The following is a 25,754-nucleotide window of genomic DNA, read 5'->3' on the forward strand; positions in this document are numbered from 1 at the left end:
CTACTTAACCAGGCCCTAGAAAGCAAACTGATCTCAGGAGGGCCAACCCTGCACCTTTCAGGGACTAACCCTTCATAGGGACGGCTGTACAATTAACACAAGCTGTGGGCTGCCAATGGGCTTCCCAGGTGCAGAGGTAAAGAATCTGCCTGCCAATGCAGAAGACGCGGGAGAAGTGGGTTTGATTCCTGGGTTGGGAAGATCCCCTAGACTAGGAAATGGCAACCCATTCCAGTATTCTCGCCTGTAGAATTCCATGGACAGAGGAACCCGACAGGCTACAGTCCATGGGGTCAAAGCGTTGGACACAACTGAGCATGTACAACCGAGCATGCAAGAATGCCTGTGGGCTGCCAATAAAACATAGTAAGCTTGCCCCACAAGGTGGCAGGACTCCTGCGGGAACCCAGTCGGACCCACCACGCTACTGATGGTTTTCATGCCATTAAACAGCAAGTAAGTTAATAATTGTAGTGGTTTATCTCAACACTCCCTGCTGCTTTTAGTGCTTAACTCAAATGTGATGTTCATCAGCTTTTGCTAGTAGCAAGAGGCAGAGCTTTATCAGAAAATGTAAAGATCACTTTGCGATTATTATTTCCCCCTAGGGCAAGGCTACCCTAAGTGCCCCCACACGGTTCCTGGCGGGATGTTATCTCCTGAAGGCTCTGGAAATGAGTACAACGACATTTAGATTTCCATCCATGCCTGCCCCACTCCACCCCCACACACTCTTTTTTTAAAAATTAATACTGGGCTTACTTAAGTCACACAAAATGGCAACTGATAAGATATGGAGTAAGCAGTGTTTTTGTTTCAGCGTAGCCTGGATGACCTGGTCACTCTACTCCAGTCCCACCTGGCTCTTGCTGACCACAAAGCCGCTTACTTTCTTGTCATCCTAAGTCTCTTGCACAAACTCCTGTCATCTGGTGCCCTAAATGCTCAAGGCAGTCATACTGTCCTCCTCTGTGGACTTAGCATTTTACATACAGTGCAGAGTTTGAGGGAAACCATGGGTTAAGAACCCCAGCAGCTTGTGGAGGTCGGTAGTAAGCTGAGACTTTTAATTAAGTGCCTGGTGGGAGACTCTCTCATCATTTAAGAGAGATTGACAAAGCTTCCACTTAGAGTGAATCAGTCTCTAAGAATCGTCCATCTCGAGTTGGTGGACAGAAGATCCAGCCAGCATCTTAAAGAGAGCAGTGACATCACTAAGCCATCACATCACAACCTGCTTTGGCAGGGAATGCACATTGGATTCTTAGATCAGACATCATCAGTATTCAAATATTTCTGATTGGAAGCTTCATAGAGGAGAACAGAAGAGAAAGAGAATGTCACTTCAGAAATTGTCACCTGCCACCCAGCCAACCCTCACACATCTTATCCTGCCCAGGCACACAAACTCCAACGGACAGCTGGAGTGCTAGTTAGCTAATTCAAAGGAAAGAGGCTTTCCTAGATTCTGCTTAAATATCCAAAATCTTAACTTGCAATGATTTCCCCAGCATCCCACCTGAAAAACAGGTTATTTGCCCAAAAAAGAAAACTGTAGCTATGAAATATGAAGATACTCAAAGAAATAATTACCAGTGTTTTCAGTGATTGCTTTGTTCTTACACTGTCTTAAAAAGTTCCCAAATAATGTAAAGTTAACTATGACATTTTTTTGAGCCCCAAATGAGTTTCTGAAGGTCAGGCTAAATCAAGCTGACAAAGCAAGGGGATGGAGAAGAGCATATTGTTATGGGCTCTGTTCAGTTCAGTTCAGTTGCTGAGTCATGTCCGACTCTTTGCGACCCCATGAATCGCAGCATGCCAGGCCTCCCTGTCCATCACCATCTCCCGGAGTTCACTCAGACTCATGTCCATCGAGTGCGTGACACCATACAGCCATCTCATCCTCTGTCGTCTCCTTCTCCTCCTGCCCCCAATCTCTCCCGGCATCAGAGTCTTTTCCAATGAGTCAACTCTTCGCACGAGGTGGCCAAAATACTGGGGCTTCAGCTTTAGCATCAGTCCTTCCAAAGAAATCCCAGGGTTGATCTCCTTCAGAATGGACGGGTTGGATCTCCTTGCAGTCCAAGGGACTCTCAAGAGTCTCCTCCAACACCACAGTTCAAAAGCATCAATTCTTCGGCACTCAGCCTTCTTCACGGTCCAACTCTCACATCCATACATGACCACTGGAAAAACCATAGCCTTGACTGGACGGACCTTAGTCGGCAAAGTAATGTCTCTGCTTTTGAATATACTATCTAGGTTGGTCATAACTTTTCTTCCAAGGAGTAACCGTCTTTTAATTTCATGGCTGCAGTCACCATCTGCAGTGATTTTGGAGCCCACAAAAATAAAGTCTGACACTGTTTCCACTGTTTCCCCATCTATTTCCCATGAAGTGATAGGACCGGATGCCATGATCTTCGTTTTCTGAATGTTGAGCTTTAAGCGAGCTTTTTCACTCTCCTCTTTCACTTTCATCTAGAGGCTTTTGAGTTCCTCTTCACTTTCTGCCATAAGGGTGGTGTCATCTGCATATCTGAGGTGATTGATATTTCTCCCGGCAATCTTGATTCCAGCTTGTGTTTCTTCCAGTCCAGCGTTTCGCATGATGTACTCTGCATAGAAGTTAAAAAAGCAGGGGGACAATATACAGCCTTGACGGACTCCTTTTCCTATTTGGAACCAGTCTGTTGTTCCATGTCCAGTTCTAACTGTTGCTTCCTGACCTGCATACAGATTTCTCAAGAGGCAGGTTAGGTGGTCTGGTATTTGCATCAACATATTTTTTTAATTTATTTATTTTAATCGGAGGCTAATTACTTTACAATATTGTGGTGGTTTTTGCCATACATTCACGAGTCAGCCATGAGTGTAAGAAGAGGTGGCAAGAATACACAGAACTGTACAAAAAAGATCTTCACGAACCAGATAATCACGATAGTGTGATCACTCATCTAGAGCCAGACATCCTGGAATGTGAAGTCAAGTGGGCCTTAGAAAGCATCACTATGAACAAAGCTAGTGCAGGTGATGGAATTCCAGTTGAGTTCTTTCAAATCCTGAAAGATGATGCTGTGAAAGTGCTGCACTCAATATGCCAGCAGATTTGGAAAACTCAGCAGTGGCCACAGGACTGGAAAAGGTCAGTTTTCATTCCAATCCCAAAGAAAGGCAATGCAAAAGAATGCTCAAACTACTGCACAATTGCACTCATCTCACACGCTAGTAAAGTAATGCTCAAAATTCTCCAAGCCAGGCTTTAGCAATACATGAACCGTGAACTTCCTGATGTTCAAGCTGGTTTTAGAAAAGGCAGAGGAACCAGAGATCAAATTGCCAACATCCGCTGGGTCATCTAAAAAGCAAGAGAGTTCCAGAAAAACATCTCTTTCTGCTTTATTGACTATGCCAAAGCCTTTGACTGTGTGGATCACAATAAACTGTGGCAAATTCTGAGAGAGATGGGAATACCAGGCCACCTAACCTGCCTCTTGAGAAATCTGTATGCAGGTCAGGAAGCAACAGTTAGAACCGGACATGGAACAAAAGACTGGTTCCATATAGGAAAAGGAGTCCATCAAGGCTGTATATTGTCACCCTGCTTTTTTAACTTCTATGCAGAGTACATCATGCGAAACGCTGGACTGGAAGAAACACAAGCTGGAATCAAGATTGCCGGGAGAAATATCAATCACCTCAGATATGCAGATGACACCACCCTTATGGCAGAAAGTGAAGAGGAACTCAAAAGCCTCTTGATGAAAGTGAAAGAGAGTGAAAAAGCTCGCTTAAAGCTCAACATTCAGAAAATGAAGATCATGGCATCCGGTCCCATCACTTCATGGGAAATAGATGGGGAAACAGTGGAAACAGTGTCAGACTTTATTTTTGTGGGCTCCAAAATCACTGCAGATGGTGACTGCAGCCATGAAATTAAAAGACGGTTACTCCTTGGAAGAAAAGTTAAGACCAACATAGATAGCATATTCGAAAGCAGAGACATTACTTTGCCGACTAAGGTCCGTCTAGTCAAGGCTATGGTTTTTCCAGTGGTCATGTATGGATGTGAGAGTTGGACTGTGAAGAAGGCTGAGCACCGAAGAATTGATGCTTTTGAACTGTGGTGTTGGAGGAGACTCTTGAGAGTCCCTTGGACTGCAAGGAGATCCAACCAGTCCATTCTGAACAAGATCAGCCCCGGGTTTTCTTTGGAAGGAATGATGCTAAAGCTGAAACTCCAGTACTTTGGCCACCTCATGCGAAGAGTTGACTCATTGGAAAAGACTCTGATGCTGGGAGGGATTGGGGGCAGGAGGAGAAGGGGACGACTGAGGATGAGATGGCTGGATGGCATCACGGACTCGATGGACGTGAGTCTGAGTGAACTCCGGGAGTTGGTGATGGACAGGGAGGCCTGGCGTGCTGCGATTCATGGGGTCTCAAAGAGTCAGACACGACTGAGCAACTGAACTGAACTGAACATGAGTGTATATGTGTTCCTCATTCTGAAACCCCCTCCAACCTCCCTCCCCATCCCATCCCTCAGGGTCATCCCAGTGCACCAGCCCTGAGCATCCTGTCTCATGTATCGAACCTGGACTGGTGATCTCTTTCGCATATGATAACATACATGTTTCAATGCTATTTTCTCAAATCATCCCACCCTCGCCTTCTCCCACAGAATCCAAAAGTCTGTTCTTTACATCTGTTTTTCTTTTGCTGTCTCGCCTATAGGGTCATTGTTACCATCTTTATAAATTCCATATATATGCGTTAATATATTGTATTGGTGTTTTTCTTTCTGACTTACTTCACTCTGTATAATAGGCTCCAGTTTCATCCAAAAGTATGGAACACTTCATAAATTTGCGTGTCATCCTTGTGCAGGGGCCATACTAATCTTCTCTGTATCGTTCCAATTTTAGTATATATGCTCCTGAAGCGAGCACTCTACAACATATTTTTGTAATACATCTTATTTTGGGTTGGTCTTGATACCAACTGGAGTCTGAGGAATTGCAAATTTCTCCACAAGCCTAGTGGAAGATGTTTCTAATGGGTCCTAAAATATTTACTGTGAGTTTCAGCACTTGAATCATCTTCTGGGATTAAAACCTAAACCCATTATTTCTTCCTAACTGTACAGTTTTGTACAAATCAGTGAACCTGCCAAAACTTCTATTTTCTCATCTATGAACTGGTGATAATATTAGTACCTGGCTCTTAGGCTTGTTATGAAAACTATGTTTTTATAAACTGCTTTGTAACCAGCCTTTGTACCGTCAGGTGGCTCAGACGGTAAAACGTCTGCTTACAATGTGGGAGACCCAGGTTTGATCCTTGGGTCGGGAAGATCCCCTCGAGAAGGAAATGGCAACCCACTCCAGTAATCTTGCCTGGAGAATCCCATGGATGGAGGCACCTGGTGGGCTATAGTCCATGGGGTCGCAAAGAGTCAGACACGACTGAGCAACTTCACTCACTTCACTTGTACCCAGCCTAGCACAGACTAAGTTCCTAATTATTTACTGATTAATACTGTTTCTGTTATTTTTATGAAATCAGTGAAGGTTATGAGGAGGTGCCATTGGTACTTGAGGGGAGGGCCATTTAGTAGCTACTTGCCCAGAAATGAGACTTTGAATCTCCTTCCAACAGATGCAGCTTTATTTTATTTCTTTAGCAGAAGGGAACTTTTTTTTTGCATTTATTTTTTATTTATTTGACTGTGCCAGGTCTTAGTTGCAATACATGAACCCTTAGTTGCAGCATGCAGGATCTAGTTCCCTAACCAGGGATGGACTCTGAGCCCCCTGCATTGGGACCATGGAGTCTTAGCCATTGGACCACCAAGAAGTGCCCAGATTCAGATTTAATAGCCTTGCCAGGCATCCACACCTGGCCATTTTGGAGGGTACTCGACCTTCACCAAGATCACCTGGCAACCTAATGCCACAGTGCCAAAGCCTGTGTTAGCAGGAGACACTGAGCAAGCTGGCTGCCACATGGAACAGTGATGGGACTTCAAAGCCTCTCAGAGATGACTCTCACCCTGCCAATATAAGGGAAACAAATTGGTCCTTGGTGGCTGTGGCTGCCCCAGGTCCTTCCTCCTCAGGGGCTTCATGGTTGCTGAAACTGCGGAAAGCTCAGCCTCTTGATCCATTATCTGTCACCATTCTAATGATCTGGCAGGAAAAGATACCTGCCCTCAGTCCCCCTGGGACAGACGCACATTCATTTATGAGCCAGCAGAGCACCCCTTCCTCACAACTTAATATGTTTAACAGCTAATTGCATCTGTGTAGGGATTACACTTTACATTGTGCAGCTTTATGGAAACAAACTCCGGGCTTCCTCAGATTCCCCTAAACAACTCCTTATCTTGGAGAGTGAGATCCTTATCAGGGCCATATGTTAGAGGGCCTGGGCTGCTTCCAAATGACCCCAAGAGAGTCTGGGGCCTCATCAGGCTGCAGGGGACTGAATAGAGTCACAACCTGAACCAGCTCAGGGCCCCAAGCCAAGGGAGGAGCTTCTTCCCTGCCTTCTGTCCTCCATAAACCTGTCGAAGGCCACTCAGGGCCGGGGTGGCCCACATCAGCTCCTCTCCCCAGGTGATTTCCTGCGCTGTCAAAGTCTGGGGGATTCATGAGCACCTCATACAAAAATCACAGTGAAGCCTCTGCCTGTTCCTGGGGTGCTGTGGAAGCACTAACACATGGCTTTTTAACTCACTTAGGAGCTAATCCCTCTAACCTGTGAGGAAACCAGTTAACACTAATGGCTTCCTTTTGCCAAGATGGCAAGGTGGGCTCCAACCAGAGAACCAACTTTTTTCACACAGTTATCACAAGTCTTGGGAGATTCCTGGCCTTGGCAGACACTAAAAACACTCCTTCCCCTGGGTTATAACAATTCAGTGAGAGACCTTGTCTTAAGGAACTCCTGGGGGGGTGGGGGTGGGGGGGTCGGCAGAGCCCAAAGAGCAGGAAATGTCTCCTAGTGAGAGAAGCCTGGAGCCAGAGGGGCCCTGCTGGAGTTTTCCAGCCTGTGACTCACGGGGCTACTTCCCTACTTGACCTGGCCTGGACTCCTGCTCCTCGGCCAGTGTGTCTCAGAGCCTCTTCCTGTCTCCATTCCGCCCAGGCCCCTGAACAAAGCAGAAGTCTGGAATCCACAGCAAGGACTGAAGTGTTATGTATACAGTTGGGCGTCATCTGTGGAAGCAGCTCTTTTGAAAACAGAAAATAACTTCCCTACCCTGAGAAGAACTTGTTGAGCTCTTAGAAGTGTCTACTTTAACAATTGGAGACTGAAACCTTGATTATCATCTCTTGAAAAAAGAAGACCTAGTACATTCTTTTTCATTGATTCATAGCAATAAGTAAGGCACTTGTCGAGCACTTAGGTTCCAGGCACTGTACTAAATGCTTTACATCTATTACTTTATTTAATACTCACCACAACCTTTTGAGGTCTGTACTGTTGTTATCTCCATTGCATGATGGAGGAAACGGAGGCTCAGAGAGCCTTGTACATGTACCTTGTACGTGATCATTTAGCTACTACATGGTGGAGCCAGGATACAAATACGGGTCTGTCTTATTCAAGCACTCAACTTCTTTGTCTGTAATATTCTGGGCAGAAAGGGAACTTGGAGACCAGCTGAGTTAATTGGTACTCTGATCCTCAACTCTTATAACTCCTTAACTCCTTTCCAACAACCTCACAGAACAGTCTCTGCTTACTACCCAAAAGGAAGACCCTGGGAGGCACAAAGGAAAGAGCATTAGACATCACATGACCCAGGGTCTGCCGTTCTCATGGTTTTTATCCATTGGTCTAATTGCCATTTGGAAACACAGAAGAACGTCAGAATGCTCTCCATGGACACCTCTTCATATATGAAAAGAGAGCCCCCTTGCTTAGCCCCTTACATCTTCTCCAGTCCAGCTAGTTCCAGTTTGCCAGCCATTCTGTAAGTCAGGCCATCGCAGGCACTGTCAAGTTAGAATTAAGTTGGTCTCATCAACTTGGAGACAGTGGGAACCCTCCCTTCTTTATCTCCCCATACTCACCTAGTTATACAACTTAAAATTTCCTCACCTCTTTGGAAACCCCAACATACCCTGAAAATGCAGTCAACAAAAGTCCTTAAGGTGTTTTGCTCTTGCTGATGCCTAGGAAAGCAAGCTAAAATGCCAAAAATCAATTTGCAGAGAGTCAATTGGCTAAAGTTCTATCTACCAAATGATAGATTTTATCATTGCATTCCACAGATACTGAGTACCTACCACTGTCTGGACATTGTTCTAAACACTGGAGATGAAGCAATGAACAAAATAGACAGAAATTCTTGTCCTGATGAAACTAACCTTCTTAATATAATGGAATTGCTCCAGCCACCTTTAAGTTCTTCTGATTGCTTTGAATGTCACTTCACAATACCTCAATGGGCATATGAGCATTCATCTAGTATTTCTAGCAGTCAAAAAGAAAAATTCAGCATTTCACATCAGTGTGATTAGTTTGGATCCCTTTACAGAATTTACATATAAATGGCAAATAAATATTATAATTTTATGCTAAAACTGATGAATTTGAATGAATCATTGAAAATGATTAAATGTATTCATGGGAAATGTAAGCCTATGTCCATCAATTTCTGAAAAATTGAAGTTTCCATAAAATTCTTTTATGAAGATAGAGTGAAAACCAATCCATTACAACTTCACAGAAATTGTCACTACAAATTGAGGTAAACTTTGTAGATAATTTTTTAAATTTGGGGGCTTATTGATAATTTCTTTTCACTTTTTCAAGATTTTATTTTTTAGAACAGCTTTAGATTTACAGGAACACTGCAGAGAAGAAACAGAGTTCTTCTATACCCCATCCCCTGGTGCTATTTCTTCCATTATTTTTTAATAATTTTTTAACTTTTTATTTTTTACTGCAGTATAGCTGATTAACAAACAATGCTGTGATAGTTTCAAGTAAAGAGTGAAAGGACTCAGTCATACATATACATAGAACTTGATGAGTTAATTATTAGGTAAACCAAGTATCTGACAAACTGATTCTTAACAAATTGATCACTGGTTAGCTGATTTGGGGCAAACTGATATTTGTAAACCAATGTAAAGTTATGCTAAACTGTGGTACCCCGTCCCAAAATATGTGCAGAAAAATCAAATTAATTTATTTGCATCTCTGACCAGTGAGTTTTTCTGAATCCCGACTCTGTCACACTTCGGTCTTCCCAAGCACTTGTTATCCAGCAATTTGTTCCTCATGCTGAGTCCTTATGCCAGTCTTCAAATCCAGGGGACCAGGGATGGCAGAAAATTCCACTGGATGCTTCCATCCAGTTTGTCAATGGTAAGTTAATTAGCAATCTCTGAATCATTCAACACGCTATAAATTTAACTTCCCTATCCCCAGCATCATCATAGGAAAATAATTACCTTTATTGAACACTTTCCACTTATCAGGCAGTATGGTGGATGTCTTATACACATACATCATTTAATCCTCATCAGGCTGAGGAAAGGGGAGACTCAAAGCAGTTAAGTAATTTGCATGAGACCATACAGCTAGTAAGTAACACACTTTCTTCCCTCTGGCAATCCGATGTTTTTACATTTTACCAAGCTTTTACATTTAATCAAAATGGTTTTAATTTATAGATAAAGCTGCCTGAAAGATGGGAATCCTGAAGGCAACCATATATTAACTGAGACAGTCTTCTCCTGGTGGCTCAGTGGTAACAAATCCATCTGCCAATACGGCAGACACAGGTTCAATCCCTGGTCTAGGAAGATCCCACATGCTGCGGAGTAACTAAGCCTGTGCGCCACAACCACTGAGCTGTGCTCTAGAGCTGGGAAATGCAGCTACTGGAGCCCGCATGCCCAAGAGCCTGGCTCTGCAACAGAAGAAGCCACTACAATGAGAAGCTCAAGCACCTCAACTAGAGAAAAGCTCATGCAGCAACAAAGACCCAGCACAGCCAAAAATAAATAAAATTATATTTAAAAAAACTAAGACACTTAAAGGTACCAGACTACCTTCACATGTATCTTTTCTTTGGTTTTGATTTATCAGAAGACAAGTCAGTGCACTGCCTTCCATCAGGATTCCATCCTGATTCCCATCCCAAATATGAGCATGTCCTCAGGATATAAGTAGACAAGATCTAATCCTGGCATGACCTTGCCTCCTGGGGCTTCAAATTTTAACTGCCAGTCTTCACTTGTAACCTGGTGATGATTGCACCTAACATAAGGGCCATGACAAGGATTTAATGAGATAGTATATGTGGAGTGAATAGTTCAATGCCTGGCATATGGTAGACAATCAACAATCAAGGTTATTTCTCTGTCTTTCAGGCTACTTGGGTCTGAGTGACTGCAGAGCTAATTGAAATGTTTATCACCATGAAACAGAGAAACAATGAAATTGGAATCCCTAATATATGTTTATCTAAAAACTCTATTAAACTTGCTCTAATATATATGTCATCCGAAATTAATACTTATTGGTACTTCCTTTTAAAGTGAACATTGCCAATTCTGTAAGTTCTGACTCAGGAATGGTTCCTGGCATGACATTTTCTTGTCTTGTTCATCAGTCAGAGAAGCAATAAGCTCTCCTGCAGTGCCGAAGACTACAAGAGTGAAAGCTGGGCAGAACGCTGAAATTTACTGATAAATGAGGTGATAAAGGAAGAATGAGGATCTTTTTTTCTGTCTTCATGACAGGTCCTCAAGGCAATTTGCCAACCATATTAGACAGCAGAGGTGGGGGGGAGGTACAGAAATGTATCATGATCTATTCAGTGACTGAACTAAAAGAAAATTCTACTTCTATTGACTTCAGGTATATGCTGCTTAAAAGATTCTCAAGTTGGTTTATACAGGAGCACACTTTGATTTGTAAAACAGATATATTTATGAAATGTTTTACCTTACCTGATAGCATTTTGAAATACCCAAGGGGAAGTCATTGTATACAGCAATCCCTACTGAAGAATTCCTAATAAAACTAATGGCAGTGATGGAATTTACTCTTTCTGTACTTCGAATGTTCACTAACTGGAAAAGTTTAAAATGTGAAGATTAGTATAAACGTCAAACAATGTTAGTTATGACAAAACAAAAGATTCCTTCTGTGTTGGCATATAATACCGGGCAACATGGAATTCTTCCGAATGCATTATCAGAATCTCCTCTTGCTATATAAGTGAAATGCAAATTTTTCAACACGAGGTAAACCAGACCAAGAAAAGCCTCGTTCTCCCAACTTGCTGTCAAAGAGCTTCTTACCTGATTTTTGCCGTGAGCATTCTGACTCTAAAGTCAGGTTAAGTTCCCCCACGGTAGAATCTATGTATTATAATACCTAGAAATGTTCTTGAATTCAGATCTTTGTTCAAAAATGACTGAAAGAAGAATGAGCCAATAAAGAGAAATATGCTCAGTTGGTTAAAGGGATACCCTAAGAATATGTAGAGAATTCTGGGATAAGATTGAAATTCCTCCTTTCCAGGGTTCTGCTAATAACTTTTAACCCAAGCAGCTAAGAAGACAGTTCTGACCACTAACTGTTAAGGTGCCTGGCACATAATAAGTCCCTAACAAACATTTGTAGAAACCATCAATGAGCTCCTTTAATGTCTCCTACATGGGCTTGCTGCCAGATCTACACTGTGATGCTTATATCTTGCTTTAGAGTCTCTATTAATTAAATGGGTCAATATTAATAAACTCTTTTCAAAAGAGCATCTGGCACAATGCAGCATTTTTAAAGTACAGTTAAATACAAACAAACCAATATTACTTACTTATAATTGAGTATTAAAGGCTGAGTCTTTGGTCCTGATTTCTCTGGAAGGCCTGCTTTCCCACTGGTGGTGGTGGTGGTGGTGAAGTCACTCAGTCATGTCGGACTCTTTGCAACCCCGTGGACTGTAACCTACTAGGCTTCTCCGTCCATGGGATTCTCCAGGCAAGAATACTGGAGTGGATTGCCATTTCCCTCTCCAGGGGATCTTCCCAACCCAGGGATCGAACCCAGGTCTCCTGCATTGTAGACAGACGCTTTAACCTCTGAGCCACCAGGGAAGCCCTACAGGCTGCCAGTTTTCTCGTTAGCTTAGGCAATGAATGTGGAATGCTGTTGCCCACTGTGCATCCAGCCTGAATTGTCAACATTGGGTCTGGGCTTTCATAAGCCCATTTCTGCTCTTTTTGTGGCAATGAACAGAATGTTTTCAATCCCCTTTGTCATGATAAGTCATTTTGGCTTAACGAGATTCCCTATGCAAAGCACCAGGCTCCCATGAAATCTCTCTTCCTAACAATGGCTCAGAGGATTCTCGATGAGTCATTTCTTACCCCATAACCTGTGAAAGGCACATGGGATCAGAGTCAGTCAGTGCTACTATCCTTCCCACTGAAGAACTCAACTCCCTTTCCTGGATTTATTCCCCTCAAATATTACTCCTTGAAGAGGGGAGAGGACAAAGAGCAACGAATGGGACAGAACTGGAGCGGAGGTCAGCTTCTCATTCCCTGCCTTTTTCTTTCTGTAGTGCGTCTAAGAGTGGAGACCTTCAAACAATCCAAGTATGGGGGTATGCTGTCGCCAGTTACTAGTAAGTATGCTGCCATAGGTTCTAAAGTATTTAGTGTAAACAAAGCGTGAGACTAACATAAAAAGAAAATCAAACTGTATGTTTTCATTCTTTTATTTTTAAACCAAAAACTATGAGTGAAACTACCTAATGTAATGCTGTTCTATAGGCATCAAGAAATTACAGAAAGGTCATATACTGTGCTGTTAAAAAAAAAAAAAAAAAAAAACCTAAGATACAATTTGATGTCTCCTCATTAACATTCACTCGTCACATATCTGTCACAGTTTACTGTAATCCTCGTCTTATCAATAGTCTTCCTTAGAATAAGTCTTCCCTAACTCAGAGCTCTTTCTTATCTCTGAGTCAGACCTCAGCTGAGTCTGTTATGCTCTACCACTTTAGCTCCAGAACTTCAGGCTAACTTGACTGTTATATTTCTCTCCAAGTTGCTACTTCAGATTTCTCTTCTTCTTTTCATTCTGATCAAAACCAGAGTAAATGTCTTTAGTTCACCTTTTTAACCTCTATTACGTAGAAGCATTCTGTAACTTTCCCCCAAAAACATCAGGCTTAAAATTACTTTCACAAAGACTGTGCAGATTTTTACTTATGTCTAAACCCTTTTGTGGGAGAGACTCATGTAGAAAACACAATTTTATAAAAACAGGTTGGAAGTCCCTTTAATCTGTGCTCACTCCTTACCTGAAAGCCTGGGCACGATATGCCTACTGCCCCTATGGGACAAGGGCACACAAATGTGAAAAGTTGTCTATTAAGACCTACTCTCTGATTATATGCCAATTAAAAAAAAAATAGAGAAATTCATTTTTTAAAGAGAGCTACTCCCTGAAAGGCATTAGCTTTGGGTTTGCTACATTTTACAATCAAGGTGATAAATATCTGAGTGAGACTTCTAAGACATACTAGGGCAGACAGGAAAACTGGGCTAACTACAAAGTGATGGGTTTTAGATTTTTACTTTTCTTCTTTCATTGAAACAAAGGAATATGCATTGATAAGAAAAGCTACTTTATGGGTAATGAACTTAAACCTCCCACCACTCTCCTCTCTCCTGTGGTGTGTTTGGGGAGAAAGGCTGCTGGTGGTGGGGGAGGTGGGAAGGTTGAGAGGAGAGGAAGTTTAGTGGAAAGAGAGAAACAGAAGGTGAAAGGACAAGGGGGTTTGAGAGGAGGGAGAAGAACAAAGCAAGTCAATGGAGAAAAGGAGAGCGGCCAGGAGCCAAGGGGAGACAGCGTGGCCTCACCTAAAACACACCAAACCTCTCCAGTGAAAATTTTGAAAATAAGGCCATGCAGGAAGCACTTTTAAACGCTACAAGGTTCTTTTCAATACAGGGGCAAATGAGGAGAGAAAACGAGCTAAGAACAAGGGGCATGGGAAACGAAGAAGGAAGGGGAGGGCTAAACCTCCCCTCTGGATTATTCTGAGTTGCTGAAAGCATTTCTTTATGAAGTGTGAAGTTTCAACTGAATCCAAACCCCTGGCACTGTTTCCAGTGCCAGGGGCCGCTTATGAGAAACAAAATCTCTTTTTCTTAAAATGAAGAGAATTCTGTTTTTCTGTGAGGTCTTCTCCATCTTGAATAGCCTAGACTCTCCTTCCATTCATTTACTGGACAACATTGTAACAATAGGAAAGACAAGACCAGACCTGATCTACAGTTTAGCATCTCTAAGAAGACCCTGCCTCACTAACTCCAGCCAATGGCTCAACCTATAAGTGCAGTGCCCAGGAGCCACACAAACCTGGAACTGCCCTCTTTTGCATCATAAAGTTGTACAGAACGTCTGAGTGAAATGATAGGGTATGAAAAATGGTTCAATGTGTATTTCCCCAACCACAGGGGAAAAGAGATATATTTAATAAATGATGCTGCTACAACTGCTTGAAGGCAACAAAGCTAGATCCCTACCTCAGTCCATCGTTGTTGCTGTTCAGTAGCTAAGCCAGGTCCAACTCTGTGACCCCATGGCTGGCAGCACGCCAGGCTCTCCTGTCCTTCATGTCTCCTAGAGCTTGCTCAAATTCATGTCCATTGAGTCGATGATGCTACCTAACCATCTCATCCTCACTCTCAAATCCCCAAAGGATTTCAATGTAATAAAAGAAAAAAGACAACTTAGAGTTGTGCATTATTTTAGAATTGGGAAGATCGTCCTCAATATGATTTTTAAAACTTAGAAGACATTTAAAAATATACATAGGCATATTTTTTGACTATATAAACATTTCAAAATCTTTTATGAAAAAAATCCCACAAAGAATAGGACTACTCTTCAGTGGCAATAATCTTTAGATAACTCTACTCACTGAATTCAAGCGAAAGTAATCACTCAAAATGGCAATGTTGGATCAGAGGTTCTGACACTGTAAGGATGTTGTGTGTTAGTCACACTGTAGTGTCCGACTCTTTGCGACCCCATGGACTGTAGCCCACCAGTCGTCTCTGTCCATGGAGTTTCCAGGCAAGAATACTGGAGAGGGTTGCCATTCCCTTCTCCAGGGGATCTTCCCGACCCAGGGATCAAACCTATGTCTCCTGCACTGCAGGCAGCTTTTTGATGTCTGAGCCACCAGCGAAGCCCCGTAAGGAGAGAGTAAAGCGTTATTGAAAACTATAAAAACGCTCCAAGCTTCCCTGCACTGCTGGGTCTGGTCACCTTCCTCAGATATCTCGGTCCCTGATTTTCATGGTTGGCTGTTCTGAGAGGCACGGGGGTTACTAGAGAGCCAGAAATACTGTTATTAGAGTACTTATCACGTATCTCTCAGTCCATGCTTTAAGAATCTCAAAAGTGCTCGGAATTTAACAAGAGTATGTGTGTGTGTGAATTATTTGTGCTATGGAGACAAGGGGGAGAAGCAATTATACCTCAAGCCAGAAATATTCACCCTCAAGACAGCTGTGATACTATTATACCACTGTATTTTTTTAAACTAAGAATAGATTTGTTTATACAGTATATAAGCATTTTATGAAAATATCCTTTATAAGAAGAGTAAAAGAACAAGCGAAAATAAAAAACAGCCACAGGAAACGCTGTCGGACTCTCCCTCCTCCATTTCAGAAGTGAGGGAAATGGTGGGTATAGTGATGCAACCTTGCAAAGGATTCCTTCAGGTTTTTCGCTTTTTTTTTTTTTTTTTAATAAAATGGTATCAATTGCTAAAAGCATTATGACCTTTGTTATGCTACATAATACTGATACAAAATGTGAATAGTACAAAGTTCATTATATATAAGGTTTTAATATATTACATTTGTTTCTACATAAACAGACTATAAATATATGTGCCATAGCATGTCTTATAGTCATTGCTCCCAGCCTCTCATACTATGGTACCAAACAGAAAATACATCTTTTTTAAAAAGAAAAGAATAAGGGCAGAACCAGTAGAAAGAGCTCTACATGTTAAAAGTCTAAATAATACAATAGGTATTGTTATAACTTGAGCTACAAGGTAATTTTGAAATCTGGCTAAGAATTACTCAGAGAGTGAACAAATCAAATCATATTTTACTAGGGCATACAGGTCAAATGACTAGAATACTGACTGGCTGGGAGCGGGCAGGTGGGGAAGGGACAGTCAGGAAAATACTGAAGGGAAGGGGGAAGACTCGGAGAGGGGAGAAGGCATAAGAGAGTAAAACCCTTCCTGAAGCTTTGACACCACAGCTCCACACCGAATCTGCTGCATTCAGGCTCAGACATATCACATCAAGACAGACAGGTAGGTGTCCATCCAGAAGAAACCAGAAGCTGGTTCACACAGTCAGAAATCCTCAACGTGACACGGAGCCTCCGTCTGAGTGTCCTTTTCTGTGGCATCCTGAGTAAAGGATCAGTCTCGAGACAACAAGCCAGAGCTGCCTCATTTCCTTCCTGGGCCTTGGCCAGGAGACACGTAAGAGAACGGAAGGATCTCTCATTAGGAGTCGGAAACAGCACAAGGAACTCTCATTTAGCCCAAATGGGAAGAGCACGCAACCTTCTAAAACCAGTCACCTTGTCTGAAGCCTTTACATTTCCTCACAAACCCTATGTCCACCACCTCCACACCAGAGCCAACACAAGGCATGCGCAGGTTCCAGGGCACTCCCAAAGCAAGTCAGCGTCTTCCTTTCCGTCAATCCAAACCCCACAGGCAAGACGTGGCTCCAACAAGCAAAGCTTCCTAGATGGATTTAGCTCTAAAGGTCTTTCCCGTCTTCAACACCTAAAGCACTTCCATTGCCTGGTTTGTCTTCTAGTTTTATGAGGTGTCCGCTCCCCAGGCACTGCTACTTCTGAGGGTGAAGTCGTTTCTTGAACTTCTTTTGCTGCAACCCTTGGGGCAACCCAGGGTAGGGTGCATCCACCATGCTTTTTAAATGAATGAAAAAAGAATGAGGTCAACACGGGGAGAAGACACAAACACATTCTTGGGTCACAAGCATCTCAGGAAATGCCTAGGGGACCAGCTCCCTGCAGTCTGAGGTCCTTTTTTTGAAATGAAAATCAAATGTGGCTACTTCCTGGTGGTGGAAAGAACAACACTTGAAAATCGGAGCAGCACCTCTCGTGTGATTTCCAGGACTGGGGGATGCAGGTGCCTCCTTTTAAACTGGAGGAGAGCTCAGTGTGGTCCCAGAGTCAGGCTGGAGAATCGGAGCTGCACTGCCGACCTGCGGTCCAATCTCCATCAGCTTTAAAAGTTCAGCCTCCTCGCTGGAGTACACAGTGGTGTCCGTGTCATCAGAATGGTATCCCGACTGGTAGCCGCTCGTCTGGTTTGAGCCTTCGGATGCCACAGACTCCTTGCTTTTGCTGGGCATCAGTCCACTGAGGAAGAGATGGCAACCAAATAAGTTGGCAGAGAGAAGGCAGTTCTTGTGTATCTTATCCTAACCCCATCCCCTAACCCATGTGGGCTGTCAGTTTCCTGGAGAAACAGCCCATCCCTCCCACTTGTTAATCAACATAGCAGGTTTACTCAGACAATGTCTATTTTCAGGTACTAGGATGAAATCTGAGTTTCAGATAAGTCCTCTTATTCGGGTCCAAGTCTTTCAAGCCTGAGATGAGATGAAAGGCAGTTCTTTTGGATTATGCAAAGGCTCCAACCAATGGAACCTTTTTATGGCCTTGCAGACTGACAAGTTTGTGTACAAGAATAGGAGCCAAAGGGACTCTTTCATGACGTGGGAGGAAACTGGGATGTTCTGAAAGTCCAATGGTACTTGTCACACACTGCCAAGTAGGGGATCACAAGGCCCGTGTATGGTGTTAATAAAATTCTTGAGCAACTTTAAACTTTAGTAAGCTGAAGTGTGTGTGTACAATCAAGCTAGACATGTCAAAAAACTGCTTTTTACTCATCAAAACCACATTCTTTGGAAGCATGGAGGACTGGATCACTCAGCAGCAACCAGAAAATGTTTTCAATGGCGTGGAATTGTGACAGACAGTAATCATGTCAAAGCTTAGAAAAAAGCTTAAAAAGGCCTTTTGCAGCTGGGTGTAGGCTGTGTGGAGCTTAAGTCATTCTGAAGTATACTGATTTCGCCCCTTACTAGGTGTTTTACCAATCTATGCATGTTACAAACCAAAAACAAACAAACAAAAAAGGGTTTTATTAACTCTATGTTCATATATGGTTTAAAAGTTATTTCAAATAACTAGAAATGTATCTTTTCTTTCAATCCAACCTCAATACAATGGACTTAGTGTCTCAGACAATGGAATGGTACATAGTTACTGCTAAGCAAATAAAATACTTTGAATCGGTAAATAAAACATATAATTGGCTCTCACAATTTCTCATCATGGGCCTAGGGCAAATGACAAAATTGCACAATGGCACATTTTAATTTTTTTTTTTCTTAACATGAGCATCACTCAATAATGCAAGGGGGCTCCCATTTTATCCAACAGTTAGATTATAGGTAGATCAAAATCTTCTCAATCATACCTAGAGTGAAACTGCCAGCCAATAAATAACCATTCTACATCCCACTATTGTTACAAATACAGAGTTTCTTATTTATGAAGTTAAAAGCAGGTGGAGGTGGTTTAGTCATTAAGTCATGTCCAGCTCTTGCAACCCCAAAGACTACAGCCTGCCAGGCTCTTCTGTCCATGAGATTTTCTAGGCAAGAATATGGGAGTGGATTGCCATTTCCTTCTCCAGGGTATCTTCCAGACCCAGGAATCGAACCCAGGTCTCCTGCACTGTAAGCAAAATTCTTTACTGATTGAACTACCAGAGAAGCTACAGGAAGCCAGCTATAAAAGCAGGTACATCTATTCAAAACAACTACAAATTCCTATAGAACCATGTGGAAGATATTATACTCAGAACCAAATTCACTGTTTTCCCCACAATTAAATACTCAATAATTCAGCCAATAGTATTTAAATAACTTAAGCAAGTAGACAATGGTTTACTTAAGGACAGGTGCACCATTTCTGTTCAGGTTTGAAAATTCTTCACTGTAGAGTCCACAAAGATTTTAACTGTCTCAAGAGTTTTGTTAAAGATCAAGCCAATGACCTCTTTGTCACTTAGCCAATATCACACAAACCATTGACCACAGCAAATATGCTCAGAAATTCCTTAGTATACATAAAATCTGGTAAAAAGCAACCAAATCCTCTTATTTCAGATTTTTTTTAGACTTGCCAGATAATGTGTTTGTTTCTGCTCTTTATTAGTTAGGTTGATGCAAATTTGCCTAACCAATAAAGATATAAAAAAAGGAAAACTCTGCATTTATGCTCAAAGTCCTAAGTTCCTTCCAAAAATTCCCTTTGAAATTTGTCTTTTCTATTTGGCTGAACCTTACCTAAAAGATGGGGCTAACTTGGTTCTGTCTTCCAGGGTTTTCAGCTCTTCAGATGCAAGAACCATACCACTGTCCGTCTGGCTGTCCTTTTTAAAAGACAATGAGATGGCACAGTTGATTGAGTGTATATACTGACCAATCACTTAATCAAACTGATTTCCTAACCCATCTCTGAGACAGCATTTTCATGTTCTACAGAAAGAGGTAAAGGTATTACAGCCAGAAACTGTACTGGCTATGAGAGGAAGCAACTGCTTCCACCATCAACCCAGGCCTGGAAGAAGAGAGGAATTCAGGAAGAAGCTAAGGAGACCCGTTTCTATCCCTCTTTCCACAATAATATTATTTACACTTCAGTGGAATTGGGCATGAAGCTCAGTTGTCTTGAACCTTAACCAGGGGCTTCACTTATGGAAAAAACAAGGTGGCCCAATAATTTTCATCGCTATAATGACCCCAAGACACATACCTACAAGGGCACCCTCATAATGAGGCTCCAAGACTCTAATGCTTAGGCTAATATTTATCTAGCTAATGTTTCATCTTTGGTATTATTTCTAAGACTATTTTTAAAAGATGTACTTACATCTGGGATGACTTTTACTTCTGGTTCTTCCAACGGGATATCTTCAAATGTTTTTACACTGACGGGCCGGCTCTTTCGCTTACTGTTCTGCAGATACTGACTGCAAAAGAACAAATATTTATATTTCAGTAGTGGTATAGTTGACTGCAGATTCCACAAGTGATACCTAAGTTCATTATCTTTGAACCACAAGTTTAATAGCGACCTTCAAAACATCCTCTGGAAAAAGAAAAACAAAACAAAAATCTCTGCTAGCACACACCGAAGGCTTAATTTCCTGTGAAAGTCCATTTAAAAGTATAATATAACGGAGGGGCCTAGATGAGCCCCTTTCCTTTGAATCTTACTTCTGAGGTCTAGGGCTGGACTGAAGACAATAACAGCAGACTCAGTGGTCCGCCTACTACTTGGCTTCCCGATTGCCTGCGATTCCTCCACTAAGCTCTCAGCATATCGCCGAGTGTTTCACATCTTTCTGGCCATCTCCTAGGCAAGTTATCTAGACAACGTCCACAGAGCAACCATTCCATGAAAGATGGGTAGAGGAAACACTCCCAGATTTCACTGGGTTCAGTAAAAGATGCTGAACCCAGCAGACTCTGGAAACCACCTTCTCCTGCTATATGTAATAGAGGCTTAACGGGTAGAGGGGAGCTGAATCTCACGATCTCCTACTTTTGGCCCCCAGAGCTGGGGCGGTAGTTTGAGAATCATGAGATAGTCTGTCTATTTCCAAGTTTACCATGGATTTCACAGACTTGGGAAGGCCACGAATATATTTCTATGTCCCTGTTTCTCCATCTTTAAGATGTACAGGCCAAAGCTTTCCTTCCCTCACTCACAAAGATATCTGGAGGATGAATGAGGTGATCAGTGGTGGGCGGTAAAGGATCTTAGAAAGAGTAATGATCCATCAACCAAAGCTTGTTTTCCTCCTTTGAATTCCAAAGACTACCAGTTTCTTTCAAGAGTCCAGAGGACAGAACATGTCAGACAGCACATCACCTGTTCCTTAGGGGTGCTTTTTCCCCTACCACGTGACTTTGGGTGAGTCGGAGTGATTTTGTGAAAATCAGCCCAAGTGGAGAGAAGCAAAGTCTTTTTCATAGGAAGGGACAGCAAATTCACTCTTCACCTGAATCCCACTGTACTTCCCATCCTAGCAGCCTTCCAGATATATTGCATATTCCTTGTGTTTTCTGTGACCAAGTGAAGAGAGGACTCATTTGGGCAAAGGAGGATAATGGAAACCAAGTCTTCCTCCCCTGCCCGAGGAGGTTGGTTTTTCCTCTACAAAGAGAGAATGAGGTTCACCAGTGACATCCTCACTCAGGAAACCCCACGGGAAAGAGGACACAATGTATTAAAAATAAGGAGACTGAAAACCCTACTTCTCTTAGATCCAGTCCCCAAAAGTGATAGTTCTACCAAATTACTGGTACCATAGTCAATCATTCATTCATTCACTCATTCAGGAACCCTCTATTGAGACTCCCATGTGCCAGGCACTGTGTCAAATGATCTTCAACCACTGTCTCATGGCATCTACATGGTACTTCTCTAGGTGGGTATCATGAGCCCAACTACAGATGTGGAACTAAGACATAGAAAGGTTAAGGAACTTGTCCAAAATCACATAACTAGACTACCTGGATTATCATCCTGAGGGCAATGAGCAGCCACTGAAGAATTTTAAGCATAAGATTGACAAAGTCAGAAACACCTTTTAGAAAGATGACTCTGGGTTCAGGAAGGTAAGACCAAAAATCATGAGATCAATTAGGGAGCTGTTCCACTTATCTAGGAAAAGGAAGGGCAGCTTGACCAAAAGGTGAGGCCCCCAGATCCGGAGAAGTAGATAGATTCCAGAGGTATTTGGGTTGTAGCATCAAGTAGAGTTGGTGAGCTTGAACCAGTAATGCAGCTGCCTTAGAAAGGCTACTTTCCTGATTTCTGAGCCCAATCATTTCAAACATTGTTCAGCCAGTCCCAGTTGACAAGGCATTTTCATATACATTGTTGCATCTGTTCTTAACAAATCTACACAGTAGGTTTTTCTTATTTTTTATTTGGAAAAGAGGAGGTGATGGCTTAGGGAGGAAATAACTAGAATTGGAGCTCAAACTTAGGTTTCTAGAGCCCATGCAGGGTTGCTTTTGTTTGTTTTTACCTCACTCCACATTGATGCCCTTGGAATAGCACTAGGAAGGAGAAGGGAGAAAAGGGCACTGGATATGATTGTTCAGTTCTTTGTTAAGCACCTGATGTGTGTGCAGCCCTGCTCCCTTCCATGTGTGCACTGAGCGTGCAGTGATATGGAGTGGAGGAGGGGGAATGTGGGCTGTGAGACAGACAAGAGGTGAAGAAAGGACAGGTTCATTTCAAGCAGTCTAATATCAGAGCCAAATTCAGGAACATCTAGCCAGCAGACTGTCCCTGGCATCAATCTACAAGGAGCATTTAAATCATCACTAGCAATTAACCAAAATAAGAAAGAAAAAAAAAAAAAGTATGTGCCAGAACCTTTCTCTGGGAGAGAACTGAAAAGAAGTCTTTGATAAGCTGCTTGGAGTGGGAGGTGAAACTCCCGGGGGAAACAGTGGAACAACCGCAGATGGTCCCCAAACTACCCTGTAAGGAAGATGAGCCCAATTAAGATGTGTTTTCTTGCAGGAAGCATGCAAACTGGGGGCCGGAGCTGATCCACAGGGAAATTAGAGACAAAGCAGAGTCTAGACATTAGTGGTCCTTCCTCGTCACCCTTCCCCTCCATACCTCTCAGCCTCTTCTCTAAATAAATGCTGAACAAATATTTTTTAAAATAGTTAATGGGGCAAAAAATCAGGAGGTTGCCTCCCACAGGGATGCCTCTGTCCTGCTCTATTTATAACACAATGAAATTGAAAATTATAAGCAGGAAGAAAGTAAGAGACACCTCGGCTCTCCTCTTTGACTGGCAACATGAAGATAAGAGAACAAGTCCCCTGAGAGGCACCCCAACCTCTCCTCTTGCTCCTGAGGGAAGCAGAACCAAAAGAGAGCATCGCAATGAAGTGTGCTGTGTGTAGACGCCTGGACTCTGCCTCTCTTTTAACCTAAATGATTAAAATGTGACCGTGGCGTCTTATTTTTAGAAAAGGGAAAAAAGTGGAAGGGATTGAGTGGGGATGCAGACGAGAGATTCCAATTTCCATTTTATTTTTCAAATTATGGCTGGATAAAAGAGAAACTGGACTGCAAAGACCAATTCAAAAAGCACAGACAGCAAATGGCAGCCAGGCCTGCACTGGGAGTGTGGTGTCACTTTTGTCCACGCTTCTGGGGATAAACGTTAGCAGCCCTGCTTCAGATCCAGCATTGCATTTGGCACTTCCATCACACATACATGACTTCATCAACTCTCAGCACCATATGCAAAGTGCCCAAGCGAGCCAAGAGGCTGCCAGCTGGGTCCTCACCCCACCTGGTCACAGAAAACCCAAGAAACACAGCTCATGATCAAATGGCTTTCTGATCAAGCAGAAGGCAACAGTGTTGCAGGAATAATTACCTTACCAGAAAGCCAGTTAAACTTGAACTAGGACTTTTTAAATATGAGGGTGGAACTATGGATGTTCAGATTTTCATTTCATTCCCCCTTCTATTTGAGGCCCCCTTCTTGGTATGGGAGAAAACAGCCCTGAGTTAGATTTCAGAGGAATGGGATTCATCCCAGGGATGTGTTTTAAGCAGCTCACATAATAGCTATTATTTATTGGGTATTCTCCAGGTACCAGGAAGTTAGAAACTCATGTCATGTAATTCTCAAAGTCATCATTTTTGTACACCAGTGTCCCAGCCTAGGTCACACTGAAAATTTGCCCTAGATCAGAGCTGCAAAGAGCAGACTTGGGAATCCAAACCAGTTATGAAGTCAAAGTGTTAGTCACTCAGTCAAGTCCGACTCTTTGCAACCCCCTGGACTGTAGCCCTCCAGACTCTTCTGTCCATGGGGATTCTCCAGGCAAGAATACTGGAGGGGGTTGCCATGCCCTCCTCCCGGAAATCTTCCCAACCCAGGGATCGGACCCAGGCCTCCTACACTGTAGGCAGATTCTTTATCATCTGGGCCACTAGGGAAACCCAATTCTCTGACTCTAAAATCTGGATCTTTAACCACAATATCATATTCTTCCAGGTAATTGCTCTGAGTCTCATATTCAACATTTACATCAAAAGATAATAGTATCTACTTTGCCTAACTCTGGCAAAACCTGGTAAGAAAAAGTTCTTTCAAAAATGCCAAAAGTTCTTGACACAGATGCAATGGACAGCTTACTAGCTGGCTTCTACCCACTCTGAGCTTTCCTGTCTCCCATGGCAGCACTCTCTGCTGCCCTCCCTGTGCAAGTCCACAGGGCACACTGACCAGGGTGCCTCCCCACCTGCCATCTGGCACCCTCGCCACAGGCTAGAGCTCCATTCCCCCCGAGTCCCCCACCCCCACCCCCGACCCTGAGCCTGAAGGCGCCCCCTGCAGCCCGTGTGCACTCAAGGGGGCAGGCTGGGCCTATATTGTCAGGGGTGCAGTTACAAGAGGAAAACATCCAAAGGGGTGGGAACGGGAACAAAGTGAAGTGAAGTAGTCCCAGGCTTATGAAAGGCAATTTTAATATCATATTGTAGAAACCATATCAACTCTTTCCTTATGCGCAGGTGCTGGGAGAGAATAAAAAGAAAGCTGCCTTTAGAACCCTTCTACAAATCAGGAAAATACTGCAGCGCATGTGTTTTAAATAAGCCCAGAAGTCCCATTATGCAAATAAAATGCTGAAAATCAGACTTGGGAGGGGCTTCTGAAGATGTGCTGTCCAGTCTAATTCAGGATGCATCCCCACGGCAACTGTATCCCAGCCAGAGAGGCAAACGTGTGCTTTCATAAACGCATAGAACTCTTCCTTCCTGAATCTTTCCTAAGCTGTTTAATTCACATTAATAAAAGAGTACATGGGGATAATTTAAATACAGATGTCTTTGTAAAATCGGTCTCTTTTTCTGGAGATTAACAAACTATGGCATTCCAGCTATTTGCAGCTGCAGGGCTTAGGATTCTGAAAGGAAGAGCTTCGGCCGCAATGTGGACCACAGATGCGAAGAGATTCACCTACCCAGGCGCCCTTCAAGGAGGACCTCTCAGGGCCAAGGGTGAACGTGCAAGTGAAATGCAGCAACTTCATACGATGTTCTTCCTCCACCCACCTCCCTAGGATGACCTTGAAGCCCCTTCCCCCCAGGGGATGTTGACCTTAGACCATACCTGATTCCTGCTGTGTTGTCATAATGGAATTTGGGGTCACATACTTCCTCTTCCTCCATACAGGAAGCAGGTGAGGTAGGCAGAGAGAGTCCCGAATCCTCTTCCATGCTCAAAGTCTCTGATATGGGAAGAACAATGTAGTCTTTGCCATCCTGAAACAATAAACACAGAGGGTTATTGTTATGGCTTCAGTCCTTCAAGAGCCTTCACATGAAAAACAAAGCCCATGGGGGCTTCTTGTTTATGGGGAACGTGGCTTTCATATCTGAAGGTAAAACTTTAAGACAAATTTTAAAATGGCTTGTCAAAAACACAAGGGCACTTGAAAGGGATGTGTATACGAGAGTATACTTAAGGAACTGACAAAACACGAGAT

The 25,754-nt window shown here is 42.8% G+C and overlaps 1 protein-coding gene and 1 non-coding gene across 3 annotated transcripts in view; both read right to left on the reverse strand.

Moving 5' to 3' along the window:
- Positions 1-4,848: 4,848 nt before the first annotated feature.
- LOC128050134 (U6 spliceosomal RNA) lies at positions 4,849-4,955 on the reverse strand. The gene has a single exon (XR_008199643.1). It is a non-coding gene; the product is annotated as a U6 spliceosomal RNA (small nuclear RNA).
- Positions 4,956-15,935: 10,980 nt separating this feature from the next.
- The window catches only part of KDR (kinase insert domain receptor), a 46,490-nt gene continuing 36,671 nt past the window's right edge, over positions 15,936-25,754 (reverse strand). The window contains exons 27-30 of one of the 2 annotated variants that reach the window (XM_052641736.1): positions 25,379-25,530; positions 20,083-20,182; positions 19,497-19,582; positions 15,936-17,493 (exon numbers count right to left, since the gene is read on the reverse strand). In XM_052641736.1, the coding sequence (XP_052497696.1) occupies positions 17,271-17,493; positions 19,497-19,582; positions 20,083-20,182; positions 25,379-25,530 (561 nt within the window). In that variant the 3' untranslated portion in view covers positions 15,936-17,270. The remainder of the gene's footprint in view (positions 17,494-19,496; positions 19,583-20,082; positions 20,183-25,378; positions 25,531-25,754) is intronic. The other variant, XM_052641737.1, reaches the window with a different exon arrangement.

Source organism: Budorcas taxicolor, chromosome 6, assembly GCF_023091745.1.
Source record: "Budorcas taxicolor isolate Tak-1 chromosome 6, Takin1.1, whole genome shotgun sequence".
NCBI lineage: Eukaryota > Metazoa > Chordata > Mammalia > Artiodactyla > Bovidae > Budorcas > Budorcas taxicolor.